The sequence below is a fragment of the Pipra filicauda genome, unplaced genomic scaffold, assembly GCF_003945595.2.
Source record: "Pipra filicauda isolate LSUMZ 115617 unplaced genomic scaffold, ASM394559v2 scaffold196_size3971931_pilon, whole genome shotgun sequence".
Lineage (NCBI taxonomy): Eukaryota > Metazoa > Chordata > Aves > Passeriformes > Pipridae > Pipra > Pipra filicauda.
The window spans coordinates 3,546,692-3,570,804 of record NW_024104305.1 but is presented as its reverse complement, the minus strand read 5'-3'; the positions used below and the strand labels follow the sequence as shown (position 1 = coordinate 3,570,804).

The window sequence follows — 24,113 nt, the reverse complement described above, 5'->3', positions numbered from 1 at the left end:
ATTACCGTTTGCTAATTTAATGGGAGTTCCCAAGGAAAGTCTCTCAAATTGTTCTGTCTTTAAAAGAGATGTATCTGGAGCATTAAGTAAATGGTAAATACATTATAACTATTCAGATGTTAGAGTGAAAGAACTAATTTATTACTTTAATTAGTTTGTAGTGTACTTTACATTATTGTAATATGCAATATTGAAATAATGATCTGAAAATAGGTGTATACACATTCTGTTCAGCACAGCAACTTAATAATTCACTTGGCAAAAGCTCCTCTAATAATACATGAACTGTGAAATGTACTTGAAATGCCAGTTGTAATTAAAAACTTTCAGAACTTAATGTTGGCAGTACTTGTACTGCTAAAATGTAAGCTGCTTTGTAGAACAGGCACTGGGGGAGCCAGGTTTCAGTGTATTTTCAATATTAGTTTAACTACTAGGATCTTTTTAATATTTAAATAAAACATTTACTGTTGACACAGTAAAATCTACCCTTCTGATTTTGCACTCATAGGAATGAAAGAATGCAATCAGGAACACATTAATTTTTGTGTGCAGTCTGTGCTCCCAGATTGCTGCTGCAGTCAAGCTGAATTGTTGTTCCGGAGGTTTTTTTGTTCTCCAGACCCTCTGGAGATAAAAGCTTGCTGAATGCAGCGGGCTTTCTTGGCAAACTTCAACTGTAGGAATGCTGGCAATTCAGCATCAGGTGGTCACTTTTGAACAGCACAGCGATGAAAGCACGGAGGTGCTGAGGAGGTTCCTCAGGAACGGAGGTGCTGAGGAGGTTCCTCAGGAACGGAGGTGCTGAGGAGGTTCCTCAGGAACGGAGGTGCTGAGGAGGTTCCTCAGGAACGGAGGTGCTGAGGAGGTTCCTCAGGAACGGAGGTGCTGAGGAGGTTCCTCAGCTATTCCACTCCCTTCCCTGCTGGCCTCGGGCTCTGTGGGCTGGGACATGACCAGCTCTCCCCTGCCACTGTGGGACTGCTCTGTGCCACTGAGGTGCAGCTGAGGGTTGGCCACTCTGTCCTTTGTCCCCAGCAGTTCAGATAGTCCAGCTCCTAATTTGTGACCCTGTGACTGCACGGACAGGGACCTCTTTGGGCCCCTCTCCTGTGGATGGGGCTCCCCAGAGATGTTCCCCTGTACAGGCCACAAAGTGAGTTGGGGCTGTGGCTCTACAACTTCTCTCTGGCACAGAGGCCTTTAATGTTCGAGTGTGCTTTAATAAGTGAAATATACTGGCATTTGAATCAGCTGGTTAATGTCTAATTTTTGTTATTTCTTACACTTCAGTGTAGCTCAGCTTTAGGAACATTTTATTCAATATGACTTTTACTCTTCATGTGGGGAAAACCATGGCATAAGGCCAACCTACTGAATCCCATTTTATACATATTTTGTAAATACTGCTTTTCTGGTTTTTACCAACTTTTCCCTTTTTTCCCCCTCTTTTTTCCTGCCTTTTTTTTTTTTTTTTGGTGTAATTATGAATTATTTTTAAAGGAGGTGAATTGTCTTTGTCTTAATGAAAAGACATGGATTAGATAAACATGGGGGAGGGAACAGGGGTAATCTAAACTAACTTCATGTACTGCCTACAGAAAATAATAACACTGGGTATGGTGAGCAAATATGATATAGTTACACTCTCCTTTGGCATTCTCATTATCCATTTTCCTGATTGGCAATGGGCTCATACATTCAAAAACCTAACTAGATAAAGGCAGAAAGCAGATTCTACCCCCTGAATGTGTGTTAGTGATTTAGGACAGAGCAGGGAGTGTTGTAGGTGTGGAGATACACCCTGAGTTACTGGCTTATCTGTTCTGTCTGGGGAACCCCGTTGGATGATTAGTGCTTTGTAAGCTGAGGGAAGTTCTGGATTTGATGCTTGGTTATGCTCATTTGTTCGTATGAAACCTGTCAAAAATCTAGATTGTGCCTCAGTATTGATTTCTGACTTGAATCAAAAGGCTGTAATGGAAGAGCTATGTGGAAACAACCGGGGAAGGTGATCATGGCCTGGCACCAGATTGGGGCGTAACATTGCCAAGCAAACCACTGCTAATCAGAATGAATTAATAAGGAGGCTTGAGATGATTTCAGACTGAACTAGTACCTATATGTGCTCACTGCTTCACTGGGGTTTGATTCCTTCAGTCAGTTGTTGTCCCAGACTCTGCTGGGCCCACTCTGTTCTCCACATCCATTTCCAGGCAGTGGTTCCCCTGCAGTGTCAGGGAACTGGAGCTTTCATTGAGACCAATTTAATGGCCTCAACGAGGCCAACGATTGCAGTGCTAATGACTGCAATCAAACAGTCAAAAAAATCCCTGGTTAATAGGTAAATTAATATCCAGAGAAGACCAATAAAGGATCAGAAGAGTTCTCAGACGTGGAGAGAACTGAAGCTGCATCATGTACTGAGCCCAGTGGCATTGATCCCAGTATTGGAGAGAGTGTTTGAAAGGAGCGTGAAGCAGGATGTAGGAAAATCCAAGCTTACAAAAAGCAATTTTTTTGTTACATAATCTGATTGTTACTGCATTTCTGTTCAGAAAATCTCAGTGGTGTTATTACCGACGTTTAAAGCTCCTTCGAATGCTTCTGCAGCTTATCCCAGCTCCAATCTGAGTATGCTTTTAGCAGATTTCATTCACTGTTTGCTTGTTGTTAGATTGTAAAGCTTCCTGCATATGGTTTTGCTTTGATCTGTTTCAAAAGCCAGGTAGAAAAGATTGCATGTTCTTGTAACTCATTTTTAAAGCGTTCCTTTTTGACTTCATTTGTGTGGCAAGTGAAGGGTAACTGAAACAATTTAACATTTTATTTTAGAGTCTTAAAGTGCTAAACTGCATGAGCAGGCTACTGGCAAAATTGCTACATGAAGATTTGGATTTAAACAGCTGTTGTGCTACAAGTTTCAAGTGTGAGGGAGGTTTAATTCGGGTGTTGCAGCTGAGGCTGGAGGGACCTCTCCAGACCCCCGGGGGCCACCCCTGCCCAGGCAGGGTCAGATACAGCTGGTGACCCAGGATCCCACCGAATCCAGGTTTAAACCTCTGCAGGGGGTGGAGGCTCCATAACCTCCCTGGCCAGAATGTTCTAGTGTCCATCCACCCTCTCAGGAGGGAAGTGATGGATGGCATGGAATTTCAGGAGTCTCTGCCTGTTGTTTCCCATCCTGTCACTGGGCACATCTGGCTCCATCCTCTGCACGCTCTTCATTTTTGGGTTGTTTTCTTATTATTACTTTGCTTGCACTCCATGAGAAGTCACATCGTTGATCAGCCTATTGCAAGGAGCAAAGTACACTTGGTATTTTAGCAAGAAGTGGGGCAAGCACGGCATCACTCAGATGTAACTCACTGAGAACCTTGGACCATGGGGAGCTCTGGATTTCTGAACAGAACATCTTTCATAAGCACAAAACAGAAGAATTAATAGTCTGTGCACACAGCCAGTGGAATGCAGTAAAGGTAGAAAAAATTGTAAGCATTTTAATATCTTAGCATTAAAGTGCTCACTGTAGTGTAGAAAACCAGCTGAAAAATGGCTCCAATGCTTGTTCCTTAGAGGAATGCAGAGTTCCGTTAGCACTTGACAAATCCATTACAAAAAGAGCTGGCAAGCCAACAAAAAGGAGACATCATTAATCCTGTTGAAACCAGTGTGAAACAGGTGAGCACACAAGTGCTCCTGACAGCACCGAGGAAATCGGGACCCTCACTGGCTGGAGATGAGTCACTGCCTGTGGCACGGGGATGGGGTGTCTTCTTTAGCTAACAGTCTGTCAGGGTCATGTCAGGAGTGGATTTTTGGCAGGTTGAGCTGGGTGGTCCATCCCGTCTCCAGGATGTTTTGTTAAGAAGCAGGGCAGGCTCTGCAATGAGGGGTGTGGGGGAGCTGGGCCCTGGCCTGCCCTGCCGCGGCTGCTGCCTCTCTTCCCGCAGAGGAGGGGGATGTTGTGTGTGCAGGACCCCCGGGACGGTCACAAGCCCTGGCAGGGGGCAGGGGTGCCAGGCTGGTTTCCCCTGTGAGAGCTGGCAGAATTGAAGGCCCTGTCCTGGGGGGAGTGCGGAGCTGTCACAGCAGTGCCGGCACTGGGGGCTGGGAGCACACTCTGCTCGGGGACTCTGGTCTCCATCCCTTCACAGGTTCGTTAAGGAACATGCATGCCATTGAAAGCCTAAGTGCTCAAGGGGAATTCAAGATCTGAATCACTGAGATGGTTTTAGCGATTTTACCTATAATCTCTTCCTGTGTGATTTTATTGCATCTTATGCCACTCAGTAGCAAGCTGCACATGAACATGTGGAGAGGTGGTGCTTGCTAAATGATTGTGTTGCTGATAAGATTATAAATCTTACTTTGTACATGGATTACATGGGTTTCCTTCCCAGTCTCAGCTTGGCAGGATCACAGTCACAGAGTTACACAGTCTGCTACAGGACTGTCTCTTCAACCGTTTCTTCCAGGTTCTACAGTGGAAAGCACAGCAGGAAGAAGCTGCTAAACTAGAAGCTGCTGTAGCTGCCAGAAGAAAAGAAAAGGAAGATGAGAAAAAAAGGCTACAGAGAGAACAGGAAACCAGTCGTAGAGCTCAGGAGAAAGAGAAAGTATGAGAAACTTTTATACATTTTTGCATATGTTAATGTGTACAATTACTCCTGTAATCTTTAACTGATTTCATACCACTTGTGTTAAGTATTGATATAGAGAAGGGCAAATGATCACTTGGGTCTTGCTCCAGTCCATTTTAGCTCTAAAGCTGTCTGCTCTGACACACCAGTTGTGTTACTTCATTGCCTGTCTTTAAAAAAAGCCTGTCCAAGTCAGTGTGTGACTGTGGCCGTGTCACAAACCAGCACAGGGGCATGGCTGGGTCTGACTGCACAGATTTGTGCCTTTGAGCAGCGTGGCAGCCTCGGGAAGCTCCCAGTGCTGCAGCTGAGTGCTGCAATGCAGCAGAGGAGCCCGACAGCTCACAGCCTGCAGGACAGCAGGGTGGGGGACCAGCACATCTCCAAGGGACAGTATTCCCAGTACTTGTGTGCTCGCCCCTTGGGAAATGGCTTGGATGCAGCTTAACAGCAAATCCAAAATCTGCTGTAGTGAATGTAATGCTCTAGCAAACCAAGCTGTGTCACACTTGTTTGTGTTGGCCTTTTTACTTAAATGATGTGGCAAAAATCCAGGAGGTTGTTTCATTAGGATTTTGCCTCTGAGTCCAGAGATACAGAGAGGGACATTTAGTGAGGGTTTGCTGCTTAGGTCAAGAGTAGCTTTGCTGCTGCTTTACTTTTTGTTCCAGCTTGTTCTGTGTATTTGCCTTTACACACACAGTGTTTGTAGTGGCAGGTGGCTCTGAAACCACAGGGAAGGAAGAGGTTTGGGCAGGCAGTGCTGACACAACCACTAGCAACATTCATTTTATCTGTAAATATTCTGGTTGTGCAAACTTTTCTCTTCTTGTGTGTGATATCGATATAGAACCATCCTCTGCCTGTGCACAGATGGAATAGCAGCTGTTTGGGGTCAGCAGTCGTGTTTCACTGGAGTATTTTCCATCTTAGATCCTTAAAAGGGCTGCTAACCTTATACTGCAGCTGCTTTTCTGGGGAATGTTCTGGGGCAGCAAGAAGAATATTTAAAATACATGTGAGCAGTGTAAAAGAAATGACCACCCTCTACCTGGTTTGTGACCCAGGCAAGGTATGTCAAGCAACTCCAAACACAGGAAAGGGTAACATGCCATTAACTCTAAATGCCAATGCTACAGTTGCTCTGTTGGACTGCAGATCAGAATTTTTCCTGTATATTTAAACATGGAATTTCAAAACTATCCATTGATCCCTAATTAGAGTTTATGAGAAAGCCTTCAGGCAATGAGGAATACAAAAAGGGAGTAATTGCAAAAGTGAGAGTTTTATTTCATAAATAGAAGTATTTGAAACAATATTAAATAAAAGCACTCTAAGAAATATGGTTCTAGGTCAGGTTGCTTCCTGACCTTCATATGTCAAAAATGGCCTGTCTAAAGAAATGATTGGCTTACAGGTTGGGAATTCTGAAATATAAGCACTGTTTGGATGACCTGTTTTATTCTGAACCACGATAGTGAAGGGTTTTTCTACACTAAGTCCATCATTCTGTGCAAGGTGCTGCACATGGGTCAGGGCAGTTCCAGGCACAGATGCAGGCTGGGTGGAGAAGGGATGTGGAGCAGCCCCATGTCCAGGACAATGGAGATGACCCAGAAACCACCCCCGTGCCCTGGGCTGATCCCACAGCGTGGGCAGCAGGGAGGGGGGATCCTGCCCTTCTGCCCCCTCAGGTGAGACCCCCCTGCAGAGCTGCTCCAGCCCTGGGAACAGCAGCACAAGGACGTGGAGCTGCTGGAGAGAGTCCAGAGGAGGCCCCGGAGATGCTCCAGGGCTGGAGCCCCTCTGCTCTGGAGCCAGGCTGGGAGAGCTGGGGGGGTTCACCTGGAGAAGAGAAGGCTCCAGGGAGAGCTGAGAGCTCCTTCCAGGACCTAAAGGGGCTCCAGGAGAGCTGGAGAGGGACTGGGGACAAGGCATGGAGGGACAGGACACAGGGAATGGATCCCACTGCCAGAGGGCAGGGTGAGATGGGATGCCAGGAAGATACTAAATATTCTATGATTATATGATATTGGCAGTGCTGGGTTAATGGTTTGATTCAATGATCTTAAAGATCTTTTCCAATGTGAATGATTTTGTGATTTGCAAAGTATGTCATGGCAAGACAGGAATTACAAGCTTGCTACAAATTCTACCAGTTGTCTTTGAAGAATTGCTGTGGTTTTAGGAACAGGATCCTGTAGAATTTGTTAAAATTAAAAATTTAGCATTTCACTTTGGCAATATCTACTTTAAGCCCCTGTTTCTCCTTTTGCATCCAAGCCCCCTCATCTTTTCAGATAAGCTTCCCTGCTCAGGTTTCAGAGTCTTCCTTGAGGCCTTTCTTTCCCACTCAGCTTTGGAAAAGCTCCAGACTTACGTGAGGAACACTCAAGTGCTGCCTCCTGTTCCTCAGTGGACTCTCCACCTCAGCACAGTGAGCTGGGCTGGCCTTTGCCAGCCCTTTGGGCCAACCCAGGACGCTCTAACTCAAGGAACATTCACTCGTGTGAGCAGCACAGTTGAGGGTTTTGATGGCAGAGTAGGAAGGCAGGGAGCAATTGGAAGTGGTAGTCTTCAGATTGTGGTGGAAAAATATGTGCAAATTAGTGTCCACAGTCTAATTTTACTACTTTTGTTGTGGGGGCTGCACACCCTCTTGCTCTCATAGTAAATCTTCTGTTAACTTGTAGTGCTCTCAAATAGAAATTTTATTCTAAAAAGATCAAAATTGGAGTTTCTGACTTGATGCCTTTCTCGGTTTCTTTATTGTCACTGCCTTGGCTTGGGAATGAGTGTTGATTTGTTTGCTGTACTTGCTCAAACTCTAGCTGAAAAAATACTGGGCTGAGAAACAACTCAAGTGGCAAGAACAGGAGGAGAGAGATCTACAACGTCTGGAGGAATTGAGAAAATTAATGGCTGAACAAGCGGCTAAAGACAGAGAAAGGTAAAAGAAATTAAATGTGAATACCTATGGTATTAATAGGAGCTTCTTATAATCCAATTTGTTTTGATCCTCCAACCTTCTAAACTAGAATAAACTGAGATAAGTAACTTTTTTCTTCCTGTTTGGCAATTACCCCAATCTATACACTAAGGTCACATCATGATTGTATCCTGGATGCAATTTATTTGGTATTTCAAACTAATTAATATCCATCAAAGATTTTACACCTTTGTAAGCATTAAACTTGGAATCATGACAGGGTGCACACATTAAACCCAGCTCCCCTGGTGATTATTTTTAATTGTAGCTGAGTAATGAGACCACCTACTTTCCCACTTTGCAAAGTGATTTATAATCAGATTTGGTTTGTTTGAGGGGCAAGTGAAAGGAGCTCATTCAGCACTTAACAGCCTCAAAGATATTAATTATTATCTTAGAGAGTCCTGAACTGCTCATCTAGTTGTAGATGCTCTTTACCTGTTTAATGGGATTTTGGACTTGAGCCTGCTCACAGTTGAATTGCCAAGTCTTTGTTGCACAATGTGGCCTTTAATGGCCTGTTGAAGAAATGCTGGATTTCACAGGGGAATCCCTCTGCCAGAGGAACACAACCCGGGAAAGTAGACTGGTTATAACTGCCCCCAAAGCACAGCCTGTCTCTTTTACATGGAGGTAACCACCAAGTTGTGGGGACCAGAAATGCAATTAAAATAGGATTCGAGTGCCATTGGCATTTGAATATTAAACTTGGTCTTAAGCATTCTGTGGGAAACAGTGCTTTCAGTCTTATTTTGCTAGGACACCTGGCTGACAGCTAAATTTAAATGCTTGTATCCTTATGCTACAAATATATCTCTACCTTTCCTTAAACATACCTGCAGTGATTTTAGCTTATGGGAAAAGAAACACGTGTTTGAATTACAGAATTTTCAGCAGAACTGATCAGGGAAAAGTGATTTTTCTTTAAACCTGTGTATTGCACTCTGCCATAGTGCTGGGAATGTTCTTTCTTGTGCTAATAAATGTTGCAGAATAAGATACAAGGAAATGGCACAGTTCTTTGAGGAATGCAGTGGGGAAATAATCCCCCCTTCAGGCTGTTGTGAATCAGAAGCCAGTAAATACTCAGCATTATGTTACCCAGAACTGACCTACTGTACCAAATAAAGCATTTGATTGTGCAGACCTCAGGTACACATGTGGCATGGTGGTGTCCTGGTGCAGCAGAGTTTTAGTCTCAGTTCAGATGGTCTCAGGCTAACACGACCCTCCCCAGGAGCAGCAATCGCTGCATCGTGGTACCAAGCCCTGCTCTGCCCCGCTCTGCCTGGCTGGGGTTTGCCAATCAGTTGGGATCACTTGGACCACTTCAAACTGGGTATGGAAAGGCAACAGAATGTCTCAATTTAGCATTGCTTTACATTCCTGCATGCAGGAAAACTGCTACAGGCCAGACAGAGTGTGTGGGTTAGACCTGGCCAGGTGCCCCCCAGTCTTCTCTCTTGGCCATGCACAGAAGCTTCCAGAGTACTGAATTTTGTGTTTGGTAGCTCTGGAGTGTTTTAGAAGATGTATCACAGTAGTCAGCTCAAGCAGAATGAGAGGGTTTCAGTATAATGTAATTTTTGTCATTTTCCAGAGAAATATTAGTATCTGCTTTTTATTAAATTTTCTCCATGTAAAAAGCAGATTAGGCTTTTCCCTCTGGGACAGAATGACCCCTGAGGGCTACTGCTGCAGCATTCCTCTGCCTGGCCTCCTGCAGTGGCTACAGAGAGAAACTGGAAGCCTCTCTGGGGCACCCTCAGGCAGCTTCCTACCACCCTCTTGGGACAAATTTGTTTGTCCTGCTAATTGTGATTGGATTATTGGCACAGAGGTCTTTGCTAGCCACCAACAGAACTGAAGGTGTAGTTCTGATTTTTGCAGCTTATGGCACAAGTTATAAGTGTGCCATATAAGTATAGTAAGCTCCTTTGAGTTTACTAAAATTTGGAGAGTAAGAAAATAACAATACATGTTTTAGTGTAGTTGAAGCAGCTCATTCATCTCAATTTCTCTAGAGGCGAGTTCAAATTTGAAGGGCAAAAGAAGGATAACTCTCCAAATGCAAAGCATGGCATTGGCAACTCCTGTATAAGGACTAAAAGTGAGGTACCAACAAATACCTGCAGCTCCATAAGGAACAGAGTCTGGCAGTGGCCTGAGGGTCATCAGGGAATGTGTCTGTGCTGGTGCTGTAGGGCATATTGCCCCTGCTGTGAAAGGGGGAGCAGGACAGTGGTAAAGTTCTGGAGTTACTGGTGTGAACCTCCACCTTTTTCCTTTGGAAGAAGGGTGTAATTCTCAAGTTTTCTTGCTCCTTCCAGTAACAAGATTGGGAGTGAGATGTTGCTTTTAATGGAAAGGGTTATAGGAAAGATTTCTTCTGCCATACACAGATGTGAGAGAACATTTCTTCTTGGCAAAGAAAATGGGGGAGAAAAAAAGAGTACCAGGACTATATAAAGCACACTAGAGAAAATCTGCAGTCTAGACATCTGAAAGGTTAGCCAAGTTGTTCAAAAAAACAACCAACCAACTAAAACCCACTCAAAAGCAAATCAAAAAATATAACTGCCTAAACCCCTCTTCCCCCAAAAACCCAAACAAAAACCTCCGAAAAAGAGAATACATTCAAATGAAAAATCATTCTGCACTGAGGTGTTTGCACATCAGGTGGATATAGAAAACGTCAGGGTGGTTTTCAACACAAACACCAACAGAGAAATTTCAAGCTGCCCTTGCCCAGCTTTCCCTCTGTGTGCTGGCAGGGTGCAATTCCGACGGGTGCTGCTGGAGAAGCGGCTGCTGGAGAGAAAGGAGCAGGTCCTGCTCCAGGCCCGGGAAGAGGAGGAGAGAGAGAAGCGCCTGGAAATGCTCCGGCAGCAGGTGGGTCGGCCCGGGCTGCAGTGATCTCACACACAGGGGTACAAACACTGTCAGAGCACTGCGAGACAAAAGGAACGATCTTTCCAAAGCAAATAAATGAACGAGTTAAAACACACTCCTGGTCTGACTAACAGTAATTCTGTTGTGTTATAAATCCTGCGTGCTCTGTGGCTCTGACAACAGGTACGTTATGACATTAAACTGCACTGTAGAAGCTTTTGGTATCTAAAAGGAGAAAGAGAAGGGTTTTTCTAGGTTGGATGTCATTTCTCTTCCTTGATTTTTATTTTTTTTATTTTAATAATCTTAAATCTTCCCTGAGTCTTAGGCGAGATTTATAAGTAATTTTGATTGTTTTTAAATTCTGGAAGCTTACACTTCTTGGATGACTTTTCTTCAGAGATATTTAACTCTGTGAAACTTTTGCACATTATTTCTTAAGGGACATTCCAGAAAATGCATGCTAATGCTTGCTAATGTCATAGTAAATGTAGTGCTGGTAAATGTAGTTGTTTTTTTCTACTGCTGACTTTTGAAGGAGTAATTTTACTTTCATTTACATTTTTCTATCTAATCTCCTTGTTTTTTCCTCAGAAGATTAGTAGGAAAAAGCTAGAGTTCACATTCTGTACACTATAGGAGCCAAAGGAAAATAGGGAGGGGGAAAAGGTGCTCTTCAACCCCCTTTTTTTCATTTGTGATAATTTAAACAGCATTGAAGCAGCAGCTTTTTCCCCAGGACTACCCTTGGTTAAAAATCTGATGTTTGGTGCAGCCTTGACCTCCCCCTCAGTGGACCATCCCAGTGCATCCTGTGAAACCCTTCCTTAATCCCTCAGGGGGTGTTGGTGGCCTCACAAGTGCTTTCACTTGGTAGTAGGGTGTGCAAAGTCAGGAGGAAAATAAAATATCACAGAGGCCAAATACTCTGAGCCACCTTCTGTGGGAGAGCTGAGCAGAACAGGAATAGACAAACCTCAGGGATCCTTGGTATCCTTTTGGTAGTTTTTTAAACTGTTGAACTTGAGCACATTTCCAGTCAGTATTGCTTTATTTTTAAAAATCTGATTCAATTACATATTTTGCAGTGTTATTTTAGGTTATCAAAGCATTTTTAATAATAACTCTCTTGCATCTTTTCCAAGTTCCTGGTTGAGTTTTATTATTATTTGCATCAGGTTTTACATGAGGCTGGTTGGGAGTCATGATCTGTTGAGCTCTGCCCACTGACTCAATTCTCTTGCCAGAGTAGAAAACACTTCTAGAACAGCCTTTGCCCAGAATGGGGAAGTTCCCACTTTGTTACACTTTTCTAACCAACATTTATTCTCTGTTTCACACTAATGAAATGAATTCATAAAGTATGTGCCTTTTTTGTATGTGGGGGAAAAAGGTTTTTTCGTAAAGTCATCCAGCCAGCCTGTAGATTTTGGCAGGCTGTAAATACAAAGATGACATTTCATTAAAGAGATGGGCAAAAAAATTATCGTACAAAATTTAAGCTGTTTTTTTCCTGGTTTTAGTCATTCAGATAGGGTTCTGACTTTAATTATTTTGCTCATGCATCTTTCTGTATTTTTCCAAAGTAGTATTAGCCTGTATCTAAATGTTTTAACACAAAGAAAGTAAGCAATGAAAGAAGATTGATTCTGGCACAATACAGTGTCTGAGAGTCTTTGATACTGATCTAGCTCCAGGAAATTACACAGTTAAAGCAGATGCACTTCACAAAAAAAACAGAGTTATGTTATTTGGGGCATATCGTTCAATGTTGTTTCCCATGACTCTGTAAAAATTGGGAACTACCAACCTGAAAGTTTGGACTTCCTGGAATTGTGGGAATTGCAGAATTGTGAGGTTCTGGGTCTTTGTGGTGACTGTCTTGGGACGCTGGAGCTCGTGTCAGGCTCTGCTGGAGAGCCCAGGGTGCTGTTGCTTCTCCCTGTCCTTGCTGGGCCCAGGCTGGGACCCTACACACTGTTACAGTGCAAAGGCAGTGAATGATCGTGTTCTCAAAGGGTGTGTTACTGATAAAAGCCTGTTCTCACCTTGGCTCTACACAGAGGGAATGTTATTTTCACGTCCTGTGTTTCAGGTTGCTGTTGTTGCAAAATCAGACCCAGCCAGAGCAGTGGCTGATACGGTGGCATCAAGGGCCCGGATGGGCATCGGAGCCAACCAGGAGTTTGAGCTGCAGCAGCCTCTGTTCAGGCTGCACACGTACAGTGAGGAGCAGGTAAGTGGCTGTGATCCTGTGTGAGCTATTGTGGGCACAGATGTCTTAACAGTGTATCCTAAATAGCAACACGGGCAGTGGAATACAGACTATGATGTGGGTAAGATAAAAACATCAGGAGTGACAGGTGGGGCAATGTCTCCAGAAAGAGGCTTACAAATTTTGTCAACTAACCTTCTGACAAATTTCAGAAGTAATTTCCCTGGGATTAATTGTCATTCTGACAAATGGAAGTGGCACTGCCATGTAAGCACAAGGCAACAGTGTGAGAAAAGTCATAAAGGCGTTTGAAGCACTTGGATTCCATAGGAACAACCAGGAAGGGACTGGATTGTGTGCTACACTCAGGGCTGTGTGCACAGGGAACATAAGGAAAGGCAGCAGCTCCTCAGGGAGCAGCTGGATTAAAAGTCACTTGGTTCCTCACCTACACTCTCAGTTTTGCTGAGGAAAGGAAACCGGGGCTCGTTGGTTTGTGATCATGTTGTGTGATTGTGATTATGAATATTCAAAAGGATAATATCAGGATATGGACAGTGAGATAAGGCTTGCTCACTGTAAAGCTTCTCTGTTTTGAAAGTTTTATTTTATGACCATAATTTTCTGACTGTCTTTTGAAAGCTTTTTAAACATGTATATTCACAGTTACCCTGTAAGATGCACCGGGTGTATGGGGAAGGTGGTGCTTGGTTTCTGTTGATCATTGCTGTGGTTTATTTTACCAGGTCATTTCTGACCCCAGACTCCGTGTCGAGCTCGCTCTCCGAGAAGCTGGACTGCATAAAACACTTTATGCAAGAGAGATTTTGCCAAAAATTCCTCCACCAAAGCTTCCAAGAAGAGACATGGAGTCTACAGCTTTTGAAGTGTAGACCACCTCTTGTCTCAGGAGCAGAGGAGCTTCAGGGGTGCAGACCTTTAATAAATTCCCTTTGGTTGTGTCATAGAACTGCTCAGTTCCCTGTGTGTGCAGCCATTCAAACCCTGCTGAGCCTTTCTCCTAGTGCCTGCTGCAGGTTTGGGGAGCTGGGGGTGGGCTGGTGCAGTGTCAGTGTCCATGTCCCTTTTAACTGGGAGCTGGGACACCTGTACATGAGGACTCCTACACACAGCACAGGCCAATCTGATGTGCAGCACCTGGAGCAGGAACTCTTGGGTTTCAATTGGCAGCAGAAATCCAAAATAGCTTTGCACTGCAGTTACTTTAGATTATATTACGTTACATGAATAAATCCCACAGTTTTTATTCCAAGTTTCTTGAGAATTTGATCTTTTAATTATAAAATCTTCATTACCATGCATGTTTCTAATATTCTTTGATTATTATAAGAAGAAACTTAAACCTTTGTCTATATTTAGAAGCCAATTTGCTGCATCATATTTACTGCAAGCCAGTCATGCAATTTCATATTGCAGATTAGTCTTTCAGTATAAATTATAAATTAGAATTAGAGCTGGGATCTTTATTTTGGAGCTGACATTACTGAATATGATTCTATTAACTGAAAGGGAAATTGATGTTATTTCCTTTTGTAATTGATTATGTTTTCAAGCCTTACATAAAGATAGCATAAAATGATTGTAAACAAGTTACAAATTAGCACTTTGACCAGAAATTTCTAAGGATGATGAATATCAGAAAGATCTGAACATCCCCACTTGTGTCTCTGGGCAATTATGGGAACTTCATTAATGTGGTGCTGTAATGCCTTACAGGTGTCAGTGTGTCACATCTGAGTTCTGCAGAGACAGTGTCCAGTTTTCACCCCTCAGACTGAGAACTCCGCTGGCAAAGCCCTCACAGCCTGAGTGCGGCCTCAACCCCGAGCAGGGCACTCAGGGCACAGCGTTGGGACCTGCTGGAGACCCCAAGGTGGGTGCCAGAGGGGGGCAGCTGGTGTGACAGACCCCCACGAGTGAGCACAGGGCCGGGCCAGGAGCAGCATCACCCCGGGATGGCAGCTGAGGTATTTAGTGGGGAAATGCTGCAGAGCCTGCCCTGAGCCGTGGGAGCTGCCTTGTCTGGGCTCAGCTTCTGTGACTTTGGGCTAAAATTACAACTCTGTGTATTTGTGCTTTTTATTTTGGTATCTCCTTTGGGCTAACTTGTTATTTTTAAAACACACTTGACCAGCCTCACAACTGGCTGGATGTTCCTGTGGGGAGACCAGCAGTGCTTTGCTGTGAGGAACAGACTGGCTGCAGGACAATTCCCAGAAAGGGATCATCCCAAACCTATGGCAGTTGATTTTTTTTTTCCTTGCCTTTAAAAGCAGATCTAAAAGATAATTTCAGTGGTGCAAAATCTTTTGAGATTGAAGTCCAGTATTCCTTTTCCTTGAGAGGTTTTTAATTACTTTCACAAAGAGCTTGAAGGTACATTGCTGTTAGTATGGGAGTTTCTGAAGTAGACTCTGAGCTTGGCAGAACTGAGTTGGAATAGTAGGTTGGATTGCATGGTAAGTGACTGGAGGAATGTGTTTCTATTCTGGGAAGACACTGGCTCCTGTCCTGGGATTTCTTCTCTGTCATATTAATATTAGAGCCTAAAAACAGCCATCTTGGAATGGAAACCAGGAACCAGTCTCCTTTTCTTGTATAAAGTGGAATTTGCTTTTTCATGGCACCAGTTTTCACGATATCATAGAATCATCAGAGAATCCCAAAATGGTTTGGGTTGAAAGGGACCTTAAAGCCCATTCAGTTCCACCCACCCTTCCACGAGGCCAGGCTGATCCAAGCCCCATCCAGCCTGGCCTTGAACACTTTCTGTAAGTTATCCTGCAAGTTCCCTGCAAGTATCCTGTAAGTTACTGTTCCAAATTGATTTGGAAGCAAGCTTGTTAGTGAACCTTAAGAACTGAAAGTGATTTTGTGGGAATTCTTCAGGCTATAGGGGACCCTCTGTGAACAACCCCTCCACTCCACCCGGGTGCAGCTCAGTCTCTTCCAGCTTGTGGAGACACTTGCAGATGATTTGCTGGATGTAAAAGATGCAGTTATGTAAAATCAGGTCAAGGTTATGTCAGCACTATGTGCTCCTCATCCCACTACCTCACAAGGGTCTCTGTGCCCAAACCTGCCCACCCTATGACAGGGGTTAAGCTGCTCCTGCTCAGCCAGAGACGGCCTCTCGTGCTTAAACTCTGGCACCTGCCAGTTTGTCACATCTTTAAATACTGTAGGAATGAAAGTCTGAACGGCCTCTGTAACAGCAGTAACAATAATGGTTACAAGTACTGATTAATTTTGGATGTCATTTACTTAGGCTTTGGCTTTATGCCCAAGGCAAAGGGATCTCCTTCCTACAGGATCACTGTGGACAGAAGTGACCTTAACAGGACAATCCTTTATGATGAGTGGAGCTGGGAGTGAGGAACCTGCAGCTCAGTAACACAGCCTTGTTTTCTGTGCAAATTTTGGCTAGAGCTGCTGTCCTCGAGGGTGCATGTGTTGTCAGAGCCATTCTAGCTGTGCTGGAGGTTGGAGCTGTCCTTGGGTATGCATGTGTGTCATTCCAGCCATGTTGGAGGTTGGAGCTGTCCTTGGACATGCACATGTGTCGGAGCCAGTGCAGCTGAGCTGGAGGCCTGCAGCGCCTGCACAGCAGTGTCCGTAGGGTGCGGCCGCTCCCCTCGGCTGTGGAGGGCTCTCTGCCGTGGGAGTGCGGCGTGGCCGAGTGTCTTTGCCATTTCCCAGAGCAGGGGCCGTGCAAGTCTCTTTGCCATTTCCCAGAGCAGGGGCCGTGCTGTGGCCGAGTGTCTTTGCCATTTCCCAGAGCAGGGGCCGTGCTGTGGCCGTGTCTTTGCCATTTCCCAGAGCAGGGGCCGTGCTGTGGCAGGCCGTGCCCGTGCGGTGGTCAGTGCACGGTGTGACTGCCGTGCCCGTGCCGCGGTCAGTGCTGGGGTCAGTGCTGGGATCGGCCCGCGGGGCCCAGGCCCAGCCGCTGGCGGATGAAGGCGGCAATCAGGCGCTGGGGCCGCTGCTGGTACTCCCACAGCACCTCGTGGGATGCCCGGATCTGGTCCCCCTGCAGCCGGTCCAGGAGCGCCACGCAGACAACGGCGGCTGTGGAACACACGGAGGGATGGATGGATGGAGCACTGTCACCTCGCACCTGACCCCGCATTTCACCCCCGGCACGGAGCAGGGTCCTGCCTCCCCAGGGCTCATGACGAAGGGGCCAATGTGGCAGGACCCCGGGGAGCTGCTGGCCATGGCTCTGCTCTGCATCCACCCTCCGCTCACCCGGGCTCTGCTCCAGCAAACCCTGGGGGTGGCTGCACCAGCATGGCCAGGATGTGTTTGTAGGGCCAGGAGAAGTGGGGGGGGATTAAGATTTGGTTTGTCCAATGTGTTCTCAGGCTTTGGGTTTTATTGAGCTACAAAGTTTGTTTTAGTGTCCTTTTCTAGTTCAAATTGTTAGGAATGTGTGTTTGGCCTTCTGGCACCAAACAGAACCCTTAGAGGGGGGTTAAGCGGGATGCAGGGAGGAGATAGAATTGGCAGGACTCACCTTTGAGACCACACAGCCCACACAGGGCAGCGAATGCTGTGGACTCCATTTCAATGTTCCTTACACCAGCGTCATAAGCTCTTCTCAAGTACTCCAACTTTTTTTCACTGGAAAAGGAGCACAGTGCACCATCTAATCTCCCCTGACCTGGGAAGGAAGCAGAGAAGTGTCACTGTTGGGCCTGGGCAGGGTCACAGGCACAGGGCATAGGTGCAAACAGAAAGTCCAACAGTGCCCACGTTCTGTTGGAGGCTCACGAAGTTTTCCTTTGAGTAGCTGTTAACTCCTATTCCCCTTGATGTTGAAGCCAGCACGACACATCTCTGTGCAGGGGGGAGAATGATGCAGGTTTCACCACAGGTAAAGGGCCAAGTCAGCCCATAGGTGTGAAGTGCAGGGGATGTTGTGCTCTGTGGGGACAAGCCATCCCCACTCCTGAGGTCCGTGGTGCACCTCAGCTGTGAAGGTAAATGCTTACCTGCAGCTGGGCTAACCTGGGACAGCACTTCAGTTTACTGCTCTTCCTACTTTAATCCTCTCAAATGGCTTTTTGTTTAAATAAAACATGGCCTTGAGCAATACACAGATGGCTGCATCTGCAAGCAGATCTAAGGATTTATAAATAGCGCTCAGATTATTAATTCTTCATTTATTACATTTCATCTACTCTGCAACCAGCATTTAGTTTTGCAGAGGAAAGGGTTCTAGAGTAACCAAAGTTTGTTTATGTAAATCTGACAGGCAGCCTGGCATTTTCCTGGAGTTGGTAGTTCTGAAGTGACAATCTTGCTGTAGGCAACAGCGCAGTGGCAAACTCAGCAAGGTGCCAACAGAGGTACTGTGTGTTCTGAGGGTGCCCCTGCTCTGCCTGGGCCCTCACACATCAGGCGGGTCCATTCCTGCCACCCTCCTGGGGCTTGGGGACAGTGGATAGTTCTGTCCAGGTAAGAATGCAAAGACTTGGTGTTACGTTTGGGGCAGGAAGGACAGACCAAGGCGGTTTTACCTTCGTAGAAGTCATAGGTGCACATGGTATGGCCGATGAGTGTGGGAAAATCTGCAATCTCCCTGCTGCAGGCAAGCAGTTCCTCTGCCAGGTCCTTGTCCAGCTCGGTGCTCCGCACCACCACGTCCCCCAGCACCACCTGCTCAAAGCGCGGCTGGAACGAGGAGTCCACGGCCGTGTCCGTGATCACAACGGAGCCGGCCTCGATCCCTGGGCACAGGGAAACTGAGGCTAAGCCAGAGCTCGTTACACCTGTGACCTGCTGCCAAACTCCACCATGACCGGAAAATATCAATACAGCTGCGTGGGACTGTGGGGCTGTTCTTTTTGGTGAGTAAAGCAGATGTCAGAGAATAATTGAAATTCATGCAGTAGCACAGATGTACAAGTAAAATGTACAGAATCAGCACAAGATGAGTGATTACGAGAGTGTGCTGAGGGACAGGGTTTTAACTGCTTCTGGCTTGCAGAGATCATGTCCCTCCACCAGCTTGTGCAGGCGTGAGCTGCAACACTTCTCTGGCCAGAGATCACAGATTTATTTGGGTTAGAAAAGCCATCTAAGATCATGAGGTACAACTGTTCCCCAGCACTGCCAAGGCCACCTCTAACCCATGTTCCCAAGTGCCACATCCACATGGCTTTTAAATCCCTCCAGAGATGGGGACTCCACCACTGCCCTAGGCAGCTGTGCTAGGGCTGGACAGCCCTTTGGAGAATGAAATTTTTCCCTAATATCCAACTTAAACCTCCCTGGCACAAATTGAGGCCACCTCCTTTCGTCCTGTCCCTTGTTCTCTGGGAGCACAGCCTGACCTCCCCCCTGGCTCCACCCTCCTGCCAGGGAGTTGGAGAGAGTGAGAGGGTCAACCCCAAGCCTCCTTTTCTCTCCAGCTCCCTCAGTCACTCCTGGTGCTCCAGCCCCTTCTCCAGCTCCATTCCCTTCTCTGGACACACTCCAGCCCCTCAATATCTTTCTTGTCTTGAGGGCCCAGAACTGATCCCAGGATTGGAGGTACCTCAGCAGTGCCAGCACAAGGGAACGGTCACTGCCTGGTCCTATTGCCACACCAGTGCTGGCACAAGCCAGGATACCACAGATATTTGGAGACCTGACAAATGCTAAAGCTCAGAACCGCATGACCTACTGCTGGAATTTTTTTTTGATAAAGCTGTTTTGCTCTGAAGGAAGACCACAAATCGCTTACCTAAGCCTCCCGAAGTACCGATGCGGATAATAGTGACGTCCCGGCATTTTGCATGGTGCAGCAGTTTGATCAGCTCATGAAGCATGATGGAAATGGAAGGGATGCCCATCCCATGCTGTTGGAAGGAGAGAAAAGAGAAATGTCAGTGCCTGTGAGGCTGCGGCGGGGGACAGGTACGTGACTGCCACAAACTCAGTGTTACGCTGTGGCCTTTTCCCCTGGTGATTGCAACAGCAATTTTTTTGAGGGGGAAGAGACATCTCAGGGTCTTTGTAGCCTGTCCAGGTGAAGTGCCTAACCCTGTTCTCCTCCCCTTGATGATTTAAAGGCTCTTCTCATCAGTAGAGAAGGTGTTCATCCCTGGGGACCCCGTGCAGGCGCACAAGACAGGTCTCCACAAACATGTCCTAACAGCTGAATGCTCCAGGACCTTCCCCTTGCACTGCTGTCCTTATGCCATGTGCTGGCTCAGCTCTGTCATGTCTTGCTTGTGCTCTGGGAGTGGTGAATTTCAGCGAGGACGACCAGAGCCTCCACTTCTCCAGGTGCCTTCCAGCCTGTCCTCGCCCCACGCCAGAGCGTCTCCGCCACGTTGCTGGGCACCAAGGACGACAGGAGGGTTCATGTCCCTCAGTAAGGACAGGTTTCAGGGTCAGGCATTTGCTGCATGCCTTGCAGGCCACCTGTCCTGCTTCCTGCCCTGCCCTGGTGTCCCTCTGTCCCCAGCACTTGCCTGGCTGCCAGCTCCCCACTGCTGGCACTGGCCAGTTCCCATCCTCCACGGAGAGTGCTGCCCTGCTCCCATCTCTGCTGCTTCTCCCCAGGGCTGGCAGATGTTCTGCAGGTCTGGAGCTGCTTCTGCCCAGCCCTCCCTCACTTGGTCATCTATTTTCTGCTCTGTTGCTAGACTGATGTCCTTTCCTCAGCTTAACCTTTAAGAACAAAAGGTGTTTGATGCCATGGGGTTTGCTTTTTCCCCTGGAAAATGCCACACATTTTGTAGGTTTTGCTATCATGTTCAAAAACCTGAAGGAAGCACACGTGGAAGCTCCATTAATTAACTTACGCAGCCAGTATTTGTGTTGTTTTATCTCCTTTCTGTTGGCTGTGAGAGCAGTGCTCTGTTCTCCTTGTATCATGTTTTAAATATGAAACCTTTTTACGTGTTGTTATTCTGGAACATCAGCCTGGGTTATTTGCCAATGCCTAAAAAATTTATTTTCATTGTAAATATTCAGAGCAGGAATCTGTGTTCCTGCCCCTGTATGTTTGAGCTCAGTTGTGTTTCTAAGCAACTTGCAGAAATGTGATGTTGGCAGCTGCTCCACACGATGCATCTCGGGGCGGCCGGAGCTCTGCCCTGTGTCCCCTTGCAGGGACGGGCCGAGGGCTCTGCCCTGGCCAAAGATGGTGCTGGTGCACAGCCTTGAGCTCAGCGAGGGTTTGCTTCTGGCTGTGTCACCGCTGCTGCCAGGCTGAGGAGCAGCGAATCTCGTGGGGATTCTTCCCTTTGGATCTGACCAGATTGTTTCCCTCAGGCTTTTCCCTTGGTCAGGATTGGTTTGGTTTTTTCAGAGGGACCAAACGTGAGTGCTGTCGTGTGAATGACTCCATCTCCTGTGAGTCACATTTCAGACTAATCTTGTGCCTGAAGAAATGACAGCAGGACTCTCCCAAACACAGCCTGTGTTTGCTTTTCCCTTTGTGCAGTGCCAAAAATCCTGCTCTGAAAGAGTAACTAATAATAAAGCAGGATTTTATTTTAGAGCTTGTGTCAATGTAATGCTCCCAGCAACATGTCATGGTTCATGGATGGTGGGAAGTGGTCTTTGCCTCTCAAACTGCCAGACCCCAAGCTGAGCAGAATGTGTGTGTCTGTTAATACGGCACTTTCCAAACGGAGCCTGCAGGGTGCCGAGGAATGTGATTCAAACAGAAGCAGCTTTGCCACGGCTGAGAGGTTGCACTGGTGGTAATGGCTGAACACTGAAAAGGGGGAAAAAATCTGCCAGTGAGTCTTGGGGGAGGCGGAGGCGTGGGAGGGACAGGTCCTGTCCCCGTGGCCGGAGCAGACAGGACCCCGCTGTCCGGCTGCCGTGAGCCCCGCGGTGCGGCCCCAAGGGGAGCGGCCCAGAACTCACGCTGATGGAGATCAGCAGAGAACTGACGGTGATGGAGAGCAGCCCAGAACTCACGCTGATGGAGAGCACGGGCCCCGCCCGGTACATGGCGTAGCGGTCCGACCCCGCGCAGATGTCCGGCAGCTCCTCCCCGGCGCCCGCCAGGCCCAGCTCCCGCTGCATGAACTGCGCGAACGCCCTCATCCTGTTGGGGCTGCCGCCCACGCAGACAAACTGGAAATAAAATAGCAATATGTTGCTACTTCTGAGCTAAAACGGGTAGCAAGAGTCAGGCTGAATGTGGCCGTGGTGGCTGCGCCAGACGCGTCTCCCCGGAGAAAGCAGCGGGATGCTGCTCCCCCGCCAGCAGTCAAGGGACGTCGGAACAACTGAGGGTCCCAAAACCAGGGGTTAACATGAAACCCAGGCTGTCACTCCATCAGGGTGGTGACTATGCTGGGTCCAGGCAGCCGTAGAGCTGCATGAACTTGGGTATCAGTCCCAGGCAAGAAAATCTCAAATAACTCAGCAAATTTAGGCTGTTAGTGTCCCCACTGACAGCATAGCAAACCCAGATGTTGGAGGAGCTTCTCGCTGAATTTATTCTACGGACAGTGCCGACTGCAATGACTGAGCACTGCTGATGGCACAGAGACCGTAAAGTCAGGGAGGAAAAAGGACAAATTTTACATATTAAAGGAAAAAACGGTCATTGAAGGTAGGAGGGGATTGAGCATTTGGCTTCAAGGGCAGCAAGGCTGCAAGGCTGCTGATCCTGCTGCCAGGGTGCAGGACAGCAGGAGCCCATGGGAGCAGGGCTGTGCTGAGACTGTGCCAGGCTGCTCCAGCCCTGGACACTGCAGCTCTTCCCCTGCATCGCTGGAGAAAGTCTCCGGTTTGAAATGGAACTGGATGCCATCGTGACAGGCTTTTGACAGCAGGTCTCAGACAAAAATAATACATCCTCCTCCCCTTGTCTCCAGTAGATGATGATCAAATGCTTTGGACAAATGCCTCCTCCGTCTGTCCTCCAATGTGGGACCAATATAAAATCAGGTTTTATGGAGCTACGGGTTTCTAAAAGGGTAATTTTCTGTTGGGATTTCTGCCCAAAATAAGCAAGGACAAACAACCTCCCTGCCCAGGCTGCCCTGGGTGGCTGAGTCCCCTTGTTGAGCAGCCAGCCCCCGTCCTGGAAGGAGCGTCGGCAGTGGTGGGGCCCTGGCATGGGTCAGCAGGGCCATGGGACATGGGACTGGAGAGCCTGTGGAGGGGGGAAACTGCTGCCTCACTTTTGTACCTGCTCTTTACCTTTATGTCCCCAAACATTGCTGGCAGGTTGTGTGTCTTCGTTCCCAAGTCCAAGTGGTACAGGATGTCCTCCTCCATCGAGTCCAAGTGCGGGTTTTTAACATGGACAAACCCACCCCTGTGGGGAGACAGGGAGGAGATGGGTTGGGGTGCTGGGTAGTGCCCACAGGGATGGGAATGGGCAGGACAGGGCAGCCTGGGGAACCTGTGAGGGTACACACAGCCCTGATGTCATGGGGATGGGACGGAGAAAAGCCACCTCTGTGTGGCATCTGGGGCAGCTGCCTTTCTGCTCCAGGCAGCTTCTTTGACACCTCTGTTATATCTATGTATTTGGCAAAAAATGTTTCTTGGTATTTATCAATTTTGTCAATGGCAATTTTAGCTCTTTCCCTCACAGAGGTCTGCCAGCAATATCCAGGGGCAATGTGCTGTGCTGTTCTGTATATGTGACAGCTTATTAAGCTCTTAGCAAATCAAGGTTTCACACTTGTATTGTCCCAAATAACTGCCTGGTAGGATGGGTGCAAGGATGGGTGCAAGTTAAATCCAGACTTTGCAGGCAGCAGGAGGCTAGTTTGCTGTCCCTTCCCACCTGCTGTAAGAGATGAGAAAAAACTAAATAACAATGCAGGTAGGTTTTATAAATGAGGCTTAAACAAAACCCAAAGAACATTTTTCTTGTCTGATTAAAACAAATTCAAACGTTCCCCTGTTACTCACCCTGAGTAACCTGTTGTTTCAGTCATAGTGGCTCTACCAGAGTCAGCTGAAAGTGATCCCCTGCTGAAAAGGTAAGGAAACCACCCCCTGTGTCCTCAGCCCTCGGGGTTTGGAGCTCAGAAGAGGTTTCAGGGGGCTCTGCAGGGGCTTAAATACCTCCCGTGCTTTGTGTGGCTCCCCAGGTCAGCAGTGGCCTGTCCCCTTCGCCCGGTCCCCGCGGCCCCTCGGGTGCCAAGGCTCCTCCCAGACGGGCTCTTTGGGCCAGTGCGTCACCAGTGGCCTCGACTGGCGGTGCTGGGGCCGGTGACCTGCTGGCCCCGGGGCCGGTGACCTGCTGGCCCCGGGGCAGGGACTGTGTGCCCTCCGGCCGGCAGGGCGGACACATGTGCACCCCGGGGTGACAGGGTTTGTCTGAGCTGGCTGTCACTGTGCTCCCACCCTCAGCTGTGCCCCTCTGGGCCCTGGGGAC

At 47.3% G+C, this 24,113-nt stretch overlaps 2 protein-coding genes across 7 annotated transcripts in view; one reads left to right on the top strand and one right to left on the bottom strand.

Annotated features, from left to right (window-relative positions):
• CCDC148 (coiled-coil domain containing 148) overlaps nt 1–14,840 on the top strand; it is a 53,671-nt gene extending 38,831 nt beyond the window's left edge. Inside the window, exons 11-16 of one of the 4 annotated variants that reach the window (XM_039380479.1) lie at nt 4,479–4,619; nt 7,475–7,593; nt 10,407–10,524; nt 12,620–12,760; nt 13,486–13,668; nt 14,477–14,560. In XM_039380479.1, coding sequence (XP_039236413.1) covers nt 4,479–4,619; nt 7,475–7,593; nt 10,407–10,524; nt 12,620–12,760; nt 13,486–13,632 — 666 coding nt within the window. In that variant the 3' untranslated portion in view covers nt 13,633–13,668; nt 14,477–14,560. Of the gene's footprint in view, nt 1–4,478; nt 4,620–7,474; nt 7,594–10,406; nt 10,525–12,619; nt 12,761–13,485; nt 14,142–14,476 lie in introns of those variants that run through there. The other 3 variants (XM_039380478.1, XM_027734587.2, XM_039380477.1) reach the window with 3 other exon arrangements.
• Nucleotides 14,841–16,003: 1,163 nt separating this feature from the next.
• On the bottom strand, nt 16,004–23,749 carry UPP2 (uridine phosphorylase 2). Of its 3 annotated transcripts, none has more exons than XM_039380488.1 (7): nt 23,645–23,749; nt 22,922–23,039; nt 21,632–21,844; nt 19,491–19,605; nt 18,283–18,492; nt 17,277–17,423; nt 16,004–16,828 (listed from the first exon to the last, which is right to left on the bottom strand). In XM_039380488.1, the coding sequence occupies exons 1-7, from the start codon at nt 23,668–23,670 to the stop codon at nt 16,668–16,670; spliced, it is 990 nt and encodes a 329-aa protein (XP_039236422.1). In that variant the 5' UTR covers nt 23,671–23,749; the 3' UTR covers nt 16,004–16,667. The 3 variants fall into 3 exon arrangements, with proteins under 3 accessions (XP_039236422.1, XP_027590397.1, XP_027590398.1); XM_027734596.2 differs by having other exon boundaries at nt 18,283–18,552; nt 21,686–21,844; XM_027734597.2 differs by having other exon boundaries at nt 21,686–21,844.
• Nucleotides 23,750–24,113: the final 364 nt, after the last annotated feature.